An 18,485-nucleotide genomic window follows, 5' to 3' on the forward strand; every position below is an offset into this window, starting at 1 on the left:
GACTATTGGTTTCATGGGCGACTCAAATACAACTATAAAATATATAATATATATAAAGAACCATCTTTATCTCTGTTGTGAAATAAGAGCCTTATTGTGTATTGAGTGTAAAGGTTTTCTGCTTGTTAGAGTAAAAACTAAATTTTCATTCTTTATTTGGCTTTCAAGGCTTTCTAAAATTATACAGATCATGTGAGGTTTGGGATAAGATTTTTTTATTATGAATATTATGGATAGGAATCCGCTATTCAATGCGGGTCAGATCTGTTTAAAAATTATTTTTCAAATCATTATCAAACAGTGGTTTTTAATAAGGTGAAGCATGAAGATACGTCGTACCTATATATTTAGTTTAAATGATTATTTGTGATATAGTAAAACCTTCTAGGCGGTCAGCAATCGCAAAAAGCGCTATGGCAAAATTAATAAAAATTTGGAAAAGCCATGAAATAACTACCGATACAAAAATGAGACTAGTAAGAAGTCTAGTTTTTCCAGTTTTTACTTATGCATCGGAATGCTGGACCCTTACTGAGAAAGACAAAGAGAACATAGATGTATTTGAGATGTACTGCTGGAGGCGAATGCTGAGAATACCATGGGTGGCCCAAAGAACAAATGAATCCATACTGGACCAGCTAAAAATAAAGAAAAGACTAAGAACACAAATACCAGAACAAATAATAAGCTATTTTGGACATGTGCTTTGAAAAAATGGTCTTGAAAAACTTACCATCCAGGGAAAAGTAGAAGGCAAAAGAAATAGAGGTAGATCTCCCACACGATACACGGACTATATTGTTGCTACCATTGGCGCTTCATTGTCAGAATGTGCTAGAATGGCAGAAGATAGAAAAACGTGGAGGAACATTGGGAAATTTAGCTAATAGCTTCATAATATCACGATACCTGCATCAGGTCAACGACTAAGAAGAAGAAGAAAACCTTCCAATAGCGACCACCCTCTAGGAGTCAAATGTTGGTCGCTAAAGACGAGTGGTCGTTTGAGAGAGAACATAGGAAAATTAAAGCATTTTACATTGTTCATGTACATATTAAATAATATTTTAGTTAACTTTAATTTTAATTTATCAGAAAAATAAATGAACATAATGTCATAAATTTAAGAATAGGTTGCCTGCATTTTTTGGACACACTGTATAGTAAAAAATTTATTTTTAAAATCGAAATTGATGATTGCCTCATACCTTTTAATTTATTAAAAAAAATCAGATTCACATTTTATTTAACGTGTTGTTTTCTAATGAAACATAGGGACTCGCATGTCCGAAGATCAAACCGGTCATACTCCGTACTGGAGTGGCACCTATCTGACCCCTAAGTTATTACCAACCACCCCTCTCCATCGTAGGACATAACGAATGAGGAGGCTTTGTACTGAAAGTTACTTTGGATGCCCTGGGTAATATGACTTCCTTTTTTTTCTTAGCTATTCATAGGGAGCTTTTCCCCCTATGAATGACTGAGGTTTATTTTTACATGACTTTGTTCTTGTGTCCCAAAATGTATATTCCGGACAGCGAGTCACCGACCTAAGTCGGTCACCCTTCGTCCGGATTGTGTGTGCCCGATCACTCAGCCGCCAACTTTCGAATTGGCGAAATCATTTTTGTTCTCCTCCTCGGCTGAGCGCCCTAAGGGTCTAGCCATCAAGCCCATGTTTGTCGGTACGTGAGCTCGATGTTCAGGTTCTGCTACCTTGGTCATTTTGACCTACCAGAAAAGTATTAGGGGCCTGAAGTGCATTTTGCCTGAACGGCTTTTTTATCTGTGCGTATGATCAGTATTTACTTGATCCACTTTTTTTTAATTTTATTGACGCTACATGACTGCTGTAACAGAAGGTTATTAGTAAAGGATTAAGAGAAAATAATATTAGAGAGCAGTAATGAGTAGAGAGTAATAATGGGTGAAATGTGTATTCTCAGGTGTATATCGCCATCATACACCCAGTGTATATGTTTTTTGGTTTTTTGTTTTTTTTAATAACTGTTTAGTAAAAATAAAACTAACTAAATACAAGAAATAAAATATGGAATAGTTCTTCTGGGTATTCTCTATATCTAGCTAGCAACTGTCTGAACTGCCTTTGTATTGTTCTCTGGTTTTCGTCATAGTTTCTCAAGTCTTAATTCGGATGGATCCTGAGATCGTTGAAAATTACGTGTGCTTTTTCGTCCATTGTTGTCAGGATTCTCTTTTGTTCTTAGTCCCTAAACACCTAGCTTAATAGAACGTGCTTGAGTATATTCCGAGCTTCTCTTCTTCTGTGAAAATTATACAGTTTCAGAATCAGAATCGTTCAAAACAACGATTAGGAGGATATTCCGACCTATTATTGATGATTGTTAACTTGTAATTATTTTAGCTTTCTTGACCGTTTGTCTCATGTGTTCTGTGAAGGTTAGCTTTTTGTTCATCGTTACGCCTAGATATTTGGCTTGATTGGACCATTCGATTTGCGTGCCGAAAAGGGATAGAACCCTTTTCGACATCTTTTCCACTTTTTCCACCTTTTCTTTTCTGATACATGATGGCCTGTGATTTGTCAGGGTTGACAGCTATCGTTCACTGTACACACCAATCTTGTAGTTCGTTAAGTGTCGCTTGTAGGTGCTTTGTTGCTAGATCGTGGTTGGTACTGCTAGCAACTATCGATGTATCGTTTGCTTATAGACTTAGTTGGGGTCTCTGCTGTGTACATTGTGTATAGATATGGTGACAACACCACTTCACACAGACCACAGGTTTCAAATAAGCTTGATATATTCGACACTAGAAAACTTTAAGTTTTTTTTCCTTGGGTTTAGAGGTAGGGATAGTATCATTTATGTCTTGTATTTCTTCAATATAGTCGTTGATAGTCAATTCTTTACTTTCTGTTAGCACATCACTATCAATCAAGGCAAACTGTTCTAAATCCACTTGATGTGGGAAACCAATGTACCATGTCTTTGATAGTGGGAAATAGTTGTGCTAGATAAATCCGGCATTAGCAAAGCATTATTTTAGTATTATATTGTTACATGTACATAGTATAATAGTATATTGATAAAGCACACCAAGCCACTGTAACCCATATCAAGGTGTTGGTTAGGTTAGTGTTTTTTTATTACTTGAAAAGGACAATCACGGTCTATACAAATTATAAGACTCTTAATAAAGTAGTTTCTATAAAATAAATCATTTTTTCATTGCACACGTTCTTGTTAGCAACGCACGATAATAGAAACCCGTCTCGTCTGTATCATACCCATCTTTTGGAGTACAATAGCAAATAGCTTTTTTTTCAAGATTTCACGTTTTCGACAATATCATATTCACCACATATTATCTTAAAAGCAATATCGTGCCGACGACGAAATTTTTCTAACCAACTATTTGATGTCTTGAAGTCACTTCGTCCTAGGCATTGCGCAACATTCAGAACTTTGGCTTGAATGATAGGCCCAAATATTGGCAAGTTCATGTTTCGAGCCTTACAAAACCAATTGAACATAGCTTGATCCACAGGAAGTCCCCCGGTTTTATCGAAAAACTTTTGAGATTTTTGTATATATTATTGTTTCTTTATTATAAAAAATATATTCTTAGTTTTAGTAATTTTAAATAAATTAACAAACGCAGAAGATAGTAAGCAGGCGAGATATTATCTATTGATTTTTCCACAAACATTAATGATAACATTTTTAAATCAAAATTATTTATTTGACTCTGTTTATTTCGAAATATTCCTCTAGTAAGTAAATATTTTTAAAATGCGTAGAAAGTAATGTTTATACATGTCACTTAGGATTTCTTCCGATTTTGTAAATAGTTTTTATCGCAGATTTTATTTAGAAAAGAATTTTGTAATCTAAGTGGTGTGACAAACCGATTATTTTTGTTTCTTAACTGTTTCAAAATATGGTCCCGCTCATTATTAATATGGATTTGAAACTATTAGATTAATAACACAACTATTCAGAATTTTTTCCCTCTAATCGTCGCATTGTTTGCTTCAATGATTTTTCTTCAGGACGTTGTTATTTATATTTCTGGCCTAACAATAAAAAACAAGTCGAAAATGGCTTTATTAATTTTCAAAATATTCTCCATGAAAGTCAATACATACTTGCAGGCGATACAATTTTCGAAGCACTTTTTTCACTTAGATTGAAGTAACTCCAAAACATGGGTTTTAAACGCTTAAACCACTTATTCGGGCTTTGAAAATCATTGACCACGCAATTTATTTTTGATGTGTGGAAATAAAAAGAAGACATTGGTTGTCAAGTCAGGAATGTACGGTGGATCACCCATTAATTAGATGTTTTGGATGGCCATAAACTTTGTTGTGTGTGCTGATGTGTGTGAGCTTGCATCGTCGTGGTGAAGAATGATTAGTCTCTTCTTATTCTTTTTCTTAATATCACTGCAAACTTTTGGCAAATAAATGGTTATATACCATTCAGAATTTACCGTCTTCGTTATTATAACGGCTCTGTAGATACATGATCATTTATATCAAAGAACGAAGCCACCATTTGTTTTGATGTGCTTCTGCCACGAAAAACTTTTATTGGATTTATTTCATATTAGAACATACGATCGATTGCTGTTTGGTTTCGGGCTCATATGCATAGATCCGTGTTTCCTCACATATGTAGATGATTATGTAGAGTATGTAGATAAGTATGTAGATGTAGTAGTTGATGCACTGTGCTTCCATTTATTCAACATTTCCTTGCACCAATTGACAAAACGAGCCTCTTTTTTACCTTATGTCAGATTATGTGAGATTTAACATGAACAAATCTTTTTTACAGCCAAATATTCATGCAATATCTTATTGATGCTTATCATACTAATGTCCAAGGACGTCTCAATCTTGCGGTATGTTACATGATGATCTTGCTCTATCAATTAACGCAGAGCATAGTTTGTCTGGTATAACTGTGCCGTGTGGTTACTGTACTAATGTTTTACGGTACAAAGGATGGAGCTTGAATCCCGCATAAATAACGATTTAAGTTATCGATGTAGGTACTCTTGTCTTAATAATATATATATATATATATATATATATATATATATATATATTTGGTATATATGGTATGATATATTTGGTAGTGTGCGCCATATTCAAGCTCTGACCGGTCCCTGTGGGATCCTTGACTCAGCGCACCAGTTCAGTTACTATTCAGTCGGGTTTTCGAACTCCTTTAAGGATGTACACCCTTCCAGATTCCTGGAAGGTTAGTTTTAAAAATAGGGTAGATCAAAAATTATCTATGTGGTGAGTAAGTTATTTTTTCCCACTCATCCAGCTATTTTTCAAACCATCGAACGAGATGGTCATCTGCAGGAGAGAAAAAAAAACTAATGAAAGAGCAAGGGTGATGATACATGCATTATGCTTTTGAGTCACATGGAAACTTTGCATTTGTCTTTTGAATTTGAGCACTATATTCATAGTTACAAAATATTTACTTTGACAGAAATTTATCCCTTGTTTAATTTTCTATCCAGACCAATTTCCCCAACGTCATCTTCTGCCAGGCACGTGCAATTCGGCAATTATTCTTATACCTGAGTCACAACTTTAAGTCATATAGAAGTTTTGGGGAGTCGACGTTATCAGACATTGTTACCATTATTTTCTAGATACATTTATATCTTCTTTTTGCATTTAGATATTGAGCCTTAAAAAAATGATTATGGTCTATAAGGTGAAGTGTGTACGTGAACTATGTTTTTCTATTATTGCAAGCCCTTTGGTGTTGTGTTTGTTAATACGTTTGTTAAAAGTTCTATCAGTTTGACCGATGTTAGTTTTTGGGCAGTCACCACATGTGAGTTTGTACACAATACTTATAAGACCACCTCTTTCTTTCGGCTCTTGTTCTTGTGTGATGTGTTCGGCGAGTTTTGTTAATATCTTGGCGCCATATGTAATCGAATAAAAGGTACTAGGGCTGGGTTTGTCTCTGTTGGTGGAAAGAATAATTTTAGGGCTTCCTTATGCAGTTTTTGGTTTAGAATTAGGTAATAAGAATTATATAAGATAATAAGATTTAAAATATTAACAAAGCCCTCCATTCATGATTACTCCATCCCATTCGTCTACTACTTTCCTCGTTATACATATATTTAGAACGTACAGATTTCTTATTAGGTTAACTAGGTATTAAGACTCTACCGTATTTTTCATTATACTCCAGAGAGTAGAAAGAAGAACTAATAAGAATAGCGAATAGTATAGTAATAGCTATGACTATCTTTAAGTACAAGACGTTTTTGTTCCTCAAATGTTGCTTTTCCATTTCTGTACCAGTTGTTCAATGCATGATATCAATTAAATACTTTACTCATAAATAAATTATTTTTGCTTAACTAATCTAGAAGAAAAACATACTTGACACAAATGTTTGTAGAGATTGTTTTGTTATTTTTCCTAACACTTCAGCGTAATGGCTCAGTCTTTTGAAGACAAATATTATTATTTAGAATGACCCATATTTCTTATCACTTTTTCACTATCAGTAATCAATATTTGTTACGTTACAATCGAGAGATTCAAAGTAGATAAGGTATTTTAAATACCAGGATCAATTATTGTTTACCGTTTGTAATAGTTGTTTATGGTTATATACTCCCGGTTTTAATTTGTTCTAAATTTTAACATTTTTGCTCATCTTATTAACATAAAAATGTCTTTTCTTCCAAAATTTTTTTGTTCCTTAAAGATGTATTTATCGGGGATTATGGTTTATAAAAGTAATTATTAAGATTTATTTTATAAATTTTAATAGCTACCTATATGATATATTTAATGATTTTCTGTGATGTCCTGTAAATCCGTATTATATTTTTTAGATTAATGTTTATGCGCAATTCGTGCATTTTTGCCATCGTTTATATCGACTTGTGACACGTGCATTATCTTGGTGAAACAACAATTTTTTCTTGAACAAACAAGGCCTTTTCTTTCGGTCTTCAAACGCTCTAATAAACCAATATAGTAGTCACTGTTGATTGTTTCTCCATGTTTCAAATAGTCAATAAAAATAATTAATTGCTGATCACAAAATGCAGAGGCCATAACCTATCCGACGATCTGTTGCTTCTTTTCTCGCTTTAGACGGCTTTCTCCAGGTGTTGTCTTCTCATATGACTGCCGATTTGATGCAGGAGTCAAATGATAGATCCACGTTTTATCCCTTCTGACATACCGAAGCAAAACTCCGACTTAACCCGATTAAACATGTCTAAAAAGCGCCGAGGTTCATTATTTCGTTGTTGTTTTTGTTCTGCTGTGAGAAAATACAGCACCCATTTGGAAAACAGCGTTCTCATACCCAAATGTTTATATATAATAGTCAAAATGCTACCCTCCGATAACTTTATAATGTTAGCTATCTTTGCAAATTCACTTTGCGGTTTTCCATAATAATGTTCAGCATATTTCGATGTTTTTGGAAATAACTGCATCATTTGGCCTTCCAAAGCGCTCAGCATCATTGGTGTCGATACGACCGCGTTTGAATTCAGCAAACCATCGTTGAATGGTTGTAGTTGATTGAGCAGAGTTCCGATAATACTTTTTGAACAATTGCTCAGTTTGGACGGTATTTTTTCCATCAAATTAACACACACACAAGTGATAAATTAACACACGAAATTGCTTTGAATTCATTGTTGTAAAAATCACAAAAGTACCATTACTTCAAACACTTTAACTCGGTAAATAATAATCCGAATGACATGACCATTTTGACAGTATGCTTCCAAAGGTGAGGACCACCGAAATGTCAAATGTAAAACTTCTTAGAGTCGCCGTCTTATGGCTAGGCCCGGGACTTGACCGACATAAATAATTCATTATCAGTCCAAATAGTAGAAACTTATAAATACTAAAATGCAGATATTTGTTGGCCCAGGTCTTTAGCGTTATTTTTAACCATTCATTTCTGCCAACTTCTTACTCTTAATATATTCCAATTATTTTCCATTTCTGTTCTCCATCTGTATCTGGACCTACTTGTTCTTTTTTTCCTTCAATACTTCTTTCTATTAGCACGTCACTCTGTATTCTTCCTTGTGTCATTCTTTGAATGTGTCCCATTTACCTAATTCTTTGCCCTCTTATTACTCTCTGTTTGTTGTTCGTCCCTAAAAATTGTGGTATAATTTATCACCAAACTTTTTGTAAGGTCCTGTATACTGATTAAATTTCTCAGACTAAAATAAAATTTACTCTTTGTCTTTTTTAAACATTGATTAGATCTATTTTTTTGCTCTTTCTTGTAAACTTTATGTAATATAAGCATAAATAAATGCTAATTGAATATAAAAATAGCGTGCATTGCAATTCAGTGTTGTAAGTATTAGATGTTATTGCCACATTATCTTTTTTATCAACAGAACAAGTATCCCACGATGAAGCAATTAGGATAATAGAGTTCTAATATAGATTGGTTTCAAGACTTTTATTTATACTTTCTCGTGAAGTATCTAAAAGGTTAAATATATCGATATCAAGTGGCTACAGTACATCAAAAATCTTTGTTAAGGTGAATATTATAAGTACCTACCTATTTAAATGCTCTTATATAGATATTTTTGACTGAGATTAAATATAAAGTTTATAATAAATTACGTTAAAATCTGAAGGTTTGCAACCGCTAAGGTGCGTTTCTAATGTTTTGCCTCCCGCCAAACGGTTTGTTTTTTCGGGAAAAAATTTATTTGTTCTGATTTCTGATAACTAAACATCATTAGTTTAAAATAAACAAAGTAATTGCCAGATTTAAAAATAATTTTTGTTTATTATTGCTATTTCTAGCTGTAAGTTCGTCATTCAGTCACAATAGACTACAGTCTTTGTGTTTCCCACTACGAGGTGGACATTCCGTATTAAAATATGATGCAAACTTTTAGTTTTAATATCAAGCTAAAAAAATAACTCCTAATTTGTATCTTTGTACTAAAATACTGTTATTTTGAAGTGCAGGTATGAGATTGATCTCTGTAATGTGCTTTTTTAATCCATTGTTTTTCTACTGTAGTTAGGATATGATCTACCAATCTTTTCTGGGACCTCAATTAATCTCTTTTCGTTTATCTCTCATTTTAGTCCATTTGTTGCCAAATATCCATCTCGGTGTTACGTCATAGTATGTATTTTTAATTACCAGTTCTTGTTTTTGACAGAATTGTACTAACATATAGCCTCGTTTATATTTTTCTCCCAAACTAAAAGATTCAACGTTTTTTCCCCTCTCCTAACTGCCGCCTGTGCTGATGACATTAGCATTATGTCTCGCAGAACAAAAGAGGCGATAGAAATATATTTATAATTAAAAACAGGGACAGCAGAGACCGGACTAGAAATAAATATTCAAATGATAAAGAAGCTAACACAGACAAGAGCTAGGGGAAACAGACGCACAGTTGAATTAGAATAAGGTATTGAAACTGAAAAATGTTTCAAATATCTGGGAGTTGCATTAGATACGAATGGAACAGAAGAACCAGAAATTCAAAGAATAGTAAAGGGAAACAAAGCTTACTTTTCACTCGTTTGCGTGTTCCTCTTCAAAAAAACACACTGGAGATCAAAAATCAGGGTCTACAAAAGTATTATCAGACCAATAGTAGGTTATGGATTTGAGACATGGGTAATGACAGAAGAGAAAAAACGAAAACTAGAAATCTTCGAACGAAAAGTGCAAAGGAAGATATGTGGACCTATGATCGAAAACGAAAGTAATAGCCTTGTTAAAACCACGAAATGACACAGAAAACCCTAGTAGCTACAGACCTATCTCGCTGTTGTGCCACTTTTTCAAACTAAACGAGAGACTCATATTCACCAGAATAGAAAAAAATGTCGACAAGCACCTCATCCCACTACAAGGAGGATTCAGACCCGGCAAATCTTGTACCGGTCAAGTCCTCGCACTAACAGAACACATTAAAGAGGGATTTGAAGAAAAACTTATAACAAGGGCTGCTTTCGTAGATTTGATAGCAGCCTATGACACAGTAAGGCACAAAACATTGCTTCGCAAATTATACGACACTCTCAATGACCACTATCTGGGTAAGGTCGTATATTCCTTACTGCAAAACAGACGTTTTTTCGTTATGCTGGATGGTAAAGTAAGTAAGTGGAGAGTTTAAAAAAATGAAGCACTTCCTCTATGCTGACGATCTTGCAATATGTGCTCAAGGAAATAGTTTTGAAGAAGTGGAGAAGAAACTAGAAACTGCCTTAAAAACAATGACAGCGTACTACAGAATTCCCTAAGACCCAATCCCTCTAAAACCCAAGTCTGCGCTTTCCACCTTCGCGTAAAGGAAGCCAAGCGAAAACTCCAAATTGCGGGGAATGGTAATACATTAGAACACAAAAACCAACCTATATATTTTGGAGTAACTCTGGACCGGTCCCTCACCTACAGACAACATTGCATAAAACCGAGAGGGAAAGTAACAACTAGGAACAGCATACTCAGAAAGCTAACGGGAAGTAAATTGGGCGCACATCCTGGCGTTTTCGCAACGCCAGAACAACAGCACAGGGACTGTGTTTCTCAACTGCTGAGTATGCAGATCTGCTCACACCAAACAAGTTGATACTGCGCTAAATGAGACATGCAGGAGAGTAACGGGGTGCATTAAACCAACGCCACTCTCAAATCTATATAAAGCAGTGGATTTTGCAGAACCCTCAACACGCAGAGGCGTTGCAGAGCACATAGAGAAAATTAAACAGATCGCGAACGAGCGGCATGCCCTATACAAATCTAGAACACCACGAAAGCGACTGAAATCTAGGAAAAGCTTCCTTGGGACAGTGCAGGATGAACCACCTAAGTATTTTCCTATTCCCCAGGTTCAATGGACCGGCCAGACCCTAGACTTTAAAACGTGGAAAATTATAAATAGGATAAGAACGGGGATCGCTTCAGTAAAATCAAACATGGCAAAATGGGGAAAAATCGACCAAGATGATGTAAAATGTGACTGTGGAGAAACACAGAATATGGAACATCTTCTTGCATACAGAAAGTGTCCTCATCGACGTACCCTCGAAGATTTGTGACTCACCAACACAGATGGAACCGACGTAGCCCGATACTGGGCCGAAATTTTATGGATGGCATGTCCGGACACGATAAAGTAAAAGTAAGTATCAAAAACTAAGTATGGATATCCAGGTACAACCTTGAACTCTTCAAAGAGGCAACGATCTCAGAATTGGTTAAACTTCAGAAACTCCGATGGGCTTGTCATGTAGTGAGAACAGAGACCGAGAGATTGCCAAAAGAGCGCTAGATAGTAAAACGTAGGGCGGAAGACCAAAAGGAAGGCTATGAAAAATGTGGGAGGATGAAGTGGCAGCGGACCCGCAACATTTGCTAGACGTGAGAACCTGGAGAATATCGGCGTGGGACCAGCAAGTTTGGAGGCATAGTCTGGAGGAGACTAAAGCTCGATTTGGGCTGTAGCGCCATTGGGGAAAGAGATTTTAGTGATTTTATTGCATTTTATAGTTGTTTATAGAAAAGTTTAGCTTCGCGTTTCACGTGATAATAGGAACACTATCACATTATATTCAGCTGTTTGAAAAATAATTAAATTTGATAATTCAAACAAAAAAATTAACATAAGCGAATTCTAACAATTTACTTATCAAAATCTATCTGTTAAGACTAAGGGTTTGTATCTCTTAAGTCTTCTCACTTCCCCGCTGTTGTTCAGTACGTTTACCGCAATAGAATTTGGGTGAATTTCTAACCGCTTTAAATGCCTATCACTACACTTTTTTATTTCTTCGCACAGAACACTCACTGAGAGATCACTATGTATAGCTTCATTAGGTACGTAGTATGATACATTAACAATCTGCCTAAGGAACTTCGATTGGAACCTCTGCAGGATTTCAATATGGGATTCGCTTGCACACCCCCATAGGGGTTGAATGCCATAGGTCCAGATGGGTTTTAGAATTACTTTAGACACTAATAATTTATTTTTTAGTAATTATTCAGATCTTCTTCACCCTTGCCAGTAAAATTGTCTTTAGTTTTAGTCCGAGTTGTTTTTGTTTATTGAAGATGTGGTTTCTCCAAGTAAGTCGTCTATCAAGATACCAAGGTATTTTGCACTATCGGATTGCGGTATATCTTGATTGTTTAGTTGTACAGGTGGACATGTCAGACGTTTAGTTGTAAAAGTTACATGGTATGGTTTATTTTCATTAATTTGTGTTTAAGTGGACTTGTAATCTTCTAGACGCTTCGATCGAATTTGTGTGTGACTAGAGGATGTCGGTGTCATCAGCAAATGTTGCCAACGAACACTGATTAGAAGTGGGTAGGTCGGCCGTGTATAATAGATATAGAAAAGTGGACCAAGTAAACTACCTTGAGGTACGCCAGAGTATTTTACAACAGTATTGTAACATTGAAATTGTTTATCATAGAAATATTTTATCGACAACATTATCATGCGTATTCTACTAGGTCTACACGAATTCTGAAATCATCAAATTGGAGAGAAACGCTTATTTTATCAAATGAAATCAATAGCGATTAAAAAAATTTATGGTAAATATTGTAAATGAGGTTCACAAAACTACTGTGATTTTAAGCTTATAAACAATAAAAATAAATCAGACACATCGAAGTATAAGAAGTTAATTTTTTTTATTTGAAATGTTGTCACCGAGTTGACCAACGAGTGGAGCCAAACCGAGTTGACTCTTTTTTTATTTCTCGATTTTACTATTTCAAAAAATGAATTCATTAATTTAAATTTATAAAAGTCGCAATATATCCGGATCAACGAAAATTGATGTTTTGTATTTAATTTGGGGTACATTCGAGTATAAATTTAAATTAGTTAATTTATGAATTATTTATTTAACCGAGTAATTTGTTTAAACAATTTAAAATAAATGTTTCTTTTGCAAAATTTTACTTTTCATTTATTATTATTAGTTGAACAGATTATAAAATGTTAGGTAATTTTAACATATATGTATTATCGTTATAAATAATATCTTCTAAAGATAAATTTTACAAAAAAGTGCAGCACAGACACACAGTATGCTAATTCAATTGTTTGATTTGTCCTTTGCCTGTGCTTTATTTAATTTTTTTAATTTTAGTTGATTATCAAGACATAGTTTTTTTATGTAGCTTAATATATTTTTCAAAGAAAATTTATGACGCACCAATAGAATTTGACCGTAAATAAATGTTATTTATTTCCTTTGTGAATTTGTGAAAGAGTACAACTAACAGTTACACAGACAACAACAGTTCAACACTTAGCCTAAGATCCAATTGCAGGATCACTACGTTCATGTCGTAGTTAATCAAACTCATAGTTTTACATACATTTAAAATTAGGAGAATACATTGATAATAGGATGCCGGTCAAAAAGTGGCAGCAAATATTTTTAATTTAATTAAATAGTAATTAATTTTTGTCAAAAATTTTATTTCGTTTATTTATTTTTTAAATAAAGAAACGAAATTAAAGCCAACTTTTTCTTAATATGATGATATGAGTTTGTCTGAGAAAAAATAGTCCAAAACTAGTGTGGCCAGCTGTTAAAAACGCGAGGTATCAAAGAAAAAATAAAAGTCAGCTATTAGCGCCCAACGCTACTAGTTTGAAGTGTCAGCTGTGTGAGTTTTTAAAGCATTCAAAGCATCGACGCATAATTAACGTGCTTTTTGTATTTTTTGAAAGCTGAATATGCATAATGTCCTTATTTCCACGCGAAATTTAACTTTTTGTGCATTTTTAAAAAAGTTATTTATTATTTTTAAAAAATTGTCTTTTAGAGCTATAAATAAACAAAAATAACAATGCAATAACTAAGCAACAAATTAACAAGAATAGCTTTAGAAACCCTCATTTTAAAGGATCTTCTGCGCTTCTTCAGTAAAATTCTGTCACTTTGCCATACAATTTACCAGTCTTCAACTTTGGTATTTAAAATCAATAGTGATCTTACATTACGTATTGTAGGTATACAAGTAGGTACAAATAATGACGTTTAATCTTTCGCATGTTTTATTTTTTATTATATATTGTTTGACCAAATTTATCAAAAGCAGTTATTAAATACCTGTGTGTCATCGTTAGTTGCTTGGTCTAAAACGGTTACATATACTTCTAGTTTGTAGTAATTTTAAATATTTTTTAATACACATGTTGATAATGACTAACTACTTGCAACAGAAATAACCTAGTTGTGATATTCATTAAAAAAACTGATAACAAATACTTAATAAAACTTCGACGATACACATTATAACCAACATTCATGGCCTACATATTTAGAATTTAAAATATTTCTGTTCAAGAATTCAAGACCAACAAAGAAATACACACTTCTACTAGCAACAGGTCCTTCCTGTTCCCTTTCGTTATTCGAAAATAGATCTCAATCGTTCAGTGCAAAGATCTTTCTAAAAATAAGTTCGGACATGCTCCCACTATCCCACGTCACAATAAACAACTGTTTTTCCAATTTTCCCTATTCCCGTATTCTTAGAGAATAAATGTACGGTAGATTTCAAACTCAAATGATGTTACTGTTAATGTGGCAAAATTGAAACGTAGGTGTTTTTAAATCAGTTGATTGTTATAGTGGAATTTTTGTAAGTAATACTTGGAATAAACTTAAATATTTATTGTTATGTTGGAAAATGGTCATTTGTTGATACTTTTGCAGTTTCCTGTAATTCTAGATTAGTTTTATTATTTTATAGTAATTGGTATTGTGTTAATTAGTGCATTTATTCGCTTTATACACTTTACCAGATATTGTATTAAGATATTTGAACTATATAGCTTTGTTACCCGATCTTTTCTTTGTTTTAAGTTTTCTTCAGTAAAATTGTTCACCGTCATTTATCTGTTTTTAACTAGACTCAGTTTTTTAACTATTCATAGCTTTCCAAGATTCTACCTTCTACCATTGAGTTCATTTCAGCTCATTTGCTTATTCCTTAGTTGTTCTTCAGCTTTTATTTTCTCTTTTTACTATGTATTTGTAATGGTTATATTCTTATGGGTGTTTCTTTGTCTTTTATGGTTAACCACTCAAGATACAACTTCTTTTTTACTACCAGCTATAACACTTAATCTGTTTGACAAGTGTTCTACTCTTTCTTTCGCTCCAAGTAGATCTAAAGCAAAAATTCTTCATAAATTGTATACTTTAATGTTTGCTTCTCCGCCTTTTGATTCCTTGGAAGGTTTGTCAAAGAATTTTTACCAATTTTTTGGTTTGTAACTAATTGGTTTGCACACTTAAATATAAAGAAACATGTTTAATACATATTAATACTGTGTTCACATTGCGTTTTTTATTTTTAAAGTAAAAACCGGTTATTAGGTCTTTACGGTGATTAGGATTAGGTTAGGTATTATTTTGGATCCCAATCATAATTATTATTCTCAAGTAATTATTCCAAACCAAACCATAATTCAAATTTTGTTTTATTTTATAAATACAAAAGCAAACTGAAAGTGCAAACTTGTAACCTATTGGATTAAAAAAACCGAAAACCAGTTTTTGACAAAACCGGTTTATTTGGCCGGTTATAACCACCAGGTTTAACCGTAAGCAAAAAAAACCGGTATAACCGAAAACCGGTGTTTTGTCAAAAACCGCCATCCCTAATTCTAAGCACTCTTTTGATGTATTCAATGTTGCTTTTTAGGTTGTTATCATTTTACTTCTTCTTCTGCCAGTGCCTATCCTCTATGAATGTTGGCTACCACAATGGCCCATCGTATTTTATTAGCAGCTGTTCGAAATAGGTCTGTGGTGGTCATACCTGTCCACTGTCTCAAATTCTTATGCCAGGATATTCGGCGGCGTACTGGTCCTCTATTTTCTTCTATTTTCCCTTCTAATATCAATAGTAGTATTCTGTATTTATTTTCATTTCTCACTATATGTCCGAAGTATGCTAACTTTCTTTCTTTAATGGATTTCAAGACTTCAGGTTCTTTTCGTAAACGTTGCATTACTGCGTCGTTAGTTATATGATGTACATATGATATTCTGAGCATGCGACGATAGCACCACATCTCGAAAGACTGCATACATAAGAACAGAAAACACATAACAATTAAGGATTTTGAGTCGGAGATGTAAGTTCAAGGTTAAATTGCAGAGAACTTTCTTCATCTGTTGGAAGGCACTCCTTGCTTTTTCGATTATACGTTTAATCTCTTATGAGTGATCTTAGCTGTCTGTGATGTTACATCCTAGGTATGTTATTTTTTCTGTTCTATCCAATATCTCATTGTCTGCCATAAACTTTGATTCTGTATCTTGGTTTTTGCTTATGATCATAATTTTCGTCTTTTTGTTATTAAGTTTCATTCCATATTTTCTACCGATGTTAACTACTTGATCTATCAGTCTTTGTAATCCTTCAGCACTATCCGCAACAAGGACAGTGTCGTCTGCATATCTTAGATTATTTATTACTTCACCGTTAACAATCACGCCAATTGTCATCGATGTTTGCGATTCGCAAAGTTTCAATAAGCCTCTCATGCTGTACTTTGTCAAATGCCTTTTCGAAGTCAATGAAACAGGCAAAGACATCTGTATTAACATCTCTTGCTTGTTGTATCAATACTTGTATGCTAAAAAGTGCTTCTCTTGTGTCAAGACCGCTACGAAATCCAAATTGTACATCAGCAATACCCTCCTCCAATTTCTTGTATATGCGAGCATGGATGATGTTTAAGAATATTTTGAGTGAGTAATGATTCGGTGTTCTTCACATTTCTTAGTATTTGCTTTTTTTGGCAGTGGTATAAATATGGACATGTACCAATCTTTTGGTAAAGTTCCTATTTCATATATACGGTTAAATAATTCTGTTATAATGTCAAGTTGATTATCTTCTATCAATTTCAATACCTCAGCATATATTTCATCAGGTCCTGGCGCTTTGTTGCTTTTTAGACGACTTATACCAGATCTTACTTCTGATTTTGTTATTGTTGGTACATTCTCGACGTTGTCATATACTTCAATGTGTTGGTTTTCATTGAACAATTCTGCTATATATTCCTGCCATCTGTCCAGTTTTTCTTGCGTATTAAATAGTATGTTTTCATCTTTATCAAACAGTGCAGTGAGCATTGTTGTTCTATATATTCCTGCCATTTCTTTGATCTTCCTGTGCATATTGAATAATATCTTGTTTTTTTCTGTAGGATCTCTATTTCTAAGCATTTCTCTAACAGCCAGGATTCTTTTGCTAATTTTATTTCTTTAGGTACCTTTTTGTGGTGTTCCTTGACCTTTTTATCATTTTACTATATTGGATTTATGTCTTCATTCTGTATGGTTATTTTGTATTCTAGTATTTTTTTTTTATATTTATAACTAAAAGTACTTTATTTTGTATTCTAGTATTTTTTAAATTTAGTCTACCTATATTTAACTATTATTAGATATTTAATAGAAAATTAAATTAGTACATACAGCTGTCAAATTATAAGATCGTATTTTAATTTTTTTCTTATTTATTTTCCAGTTAACAATGGCGAAAATATTGGATAGTAGTCCCAATGCGGCACTCAATAAATCGCTTCTTCAGCATTACCTTACTCTACCCATTCCAGACGGAAAATGCCAGGCTACATATATTTGGATTGACGGATCAGGAGAAAATGTCAGATGCAAAACTAGGACTTTAGACTTTGTTCCAACATCACCGAAAGGTAAGGAACAGTTATAATTCTAGTGGAGTAGTTGTTGTTTGAGACTATACCTTATAATCAAGAGAGTCAACATCACAAACAAATCAGAATCAATCAAGATTCTGATAGGTTCGTAATGTTTATATCATCTTGATTAAAGATATCTTAAGATAAAATACAGATTTTGGATATCGCTTAAAACTAGTCTTTGTTTTTTCCATATACATAATTTTTCCATGCATCACATTTTGATATCTCTATTTACTTCAAAGATTAAAAGTACATCCCAAAAATCTTTCTACACTTTCACTTCATTTAGACCTTCTGTTTTCTTAAAAGACTACTTCAGCGTCGCTTAACTAATTAGCAATGACATTAAATCAAAGTAGCCTCTCATTATCAGATCTATACTACTTATTCCAATTAGAAGATTGACTAGCTTATAGCAATCTTGGTTTTATTCAAGTAATTTTAGATAATTGCTTAATATAAAAGCCTTTAAAGCTTCGTGCCTAGACTCAGCGACGAGAGGGTGTTTTAGAGTAGCTCGGGAATCATCGCCGGGAGTATGAAGAACGAATCCTACACAAAGGTCAGTCAGGCGGCGCCTTGGACTGTGATGTTTCTTAAAAATTATAGACCCCCCTCTATAAACCCAATTCTATAACGACGAAAAAAAAATATGCTTTGTGCCCAAGGTTTTCCTACTATTCCAAGAG

The 18,485-nt window shown here is 33.7% G+C and overlaps 2 protein-coding genes across 3 annotated transcripts in view; one reads left to right on the forward strand and one right to left on the reverse strand.

Moving 5' to 3' along the window:
* The window catches only part of Gs2 (glutamine synthetase 2), a 78,981-nt gene that overhangs the window by 12,170 nt on the left and 48,326 nt on the right, over positions 1-18,485 (forward strand). The window contains exons 1-2 of one of the 2 annotated variants that reach the window (XM_072532229.1): positions 14,667-14,690; positions 17,601-17,787. In XM_072532229.1, the coding sequence (XP_072388330.1) occupies positions 17,607-17,787 (181 nt within the window). In that variant the 5' untranslated portion in view covers positions 14,667-14,690; positions 17,601-17,606. Of the gene's footprint in view, positions 1-14,666; positions 14,691-17,600; positions 17,788-18,485 lie in introns of those variants that run through there. The other variant, XM_072532228.1, reaches the window with a different exon arrangement.
* On the reverse strand, positions 16,799-17,296 carry LOC140442369 (uncharacterized). Its single transcript, XM_072533443.1, has one exon. It carries the CDS (start codon positions 17,294-17,296, stop codon positions 16,799-16,801), a length of 498 nt encoding a protein of 165 aa, XP_072389544.1.

The sequence above is a fragment of the Diabrotica undecimpunctata genome, chromosome 5 (assembly GCF_040954645.1).
Source record: "Diabrotica undecimpunctata isolate CICGRU chromosome 5, icDiaUnde3, whole genome shotgun sequence".
Taxonomy (NCBI): Eukaryota; Metazoa; Arthropoda; class Insecta; order Coleoptera; family Chrysomelidae; genus Diabrotica; species Diabrotica undecimpunctata.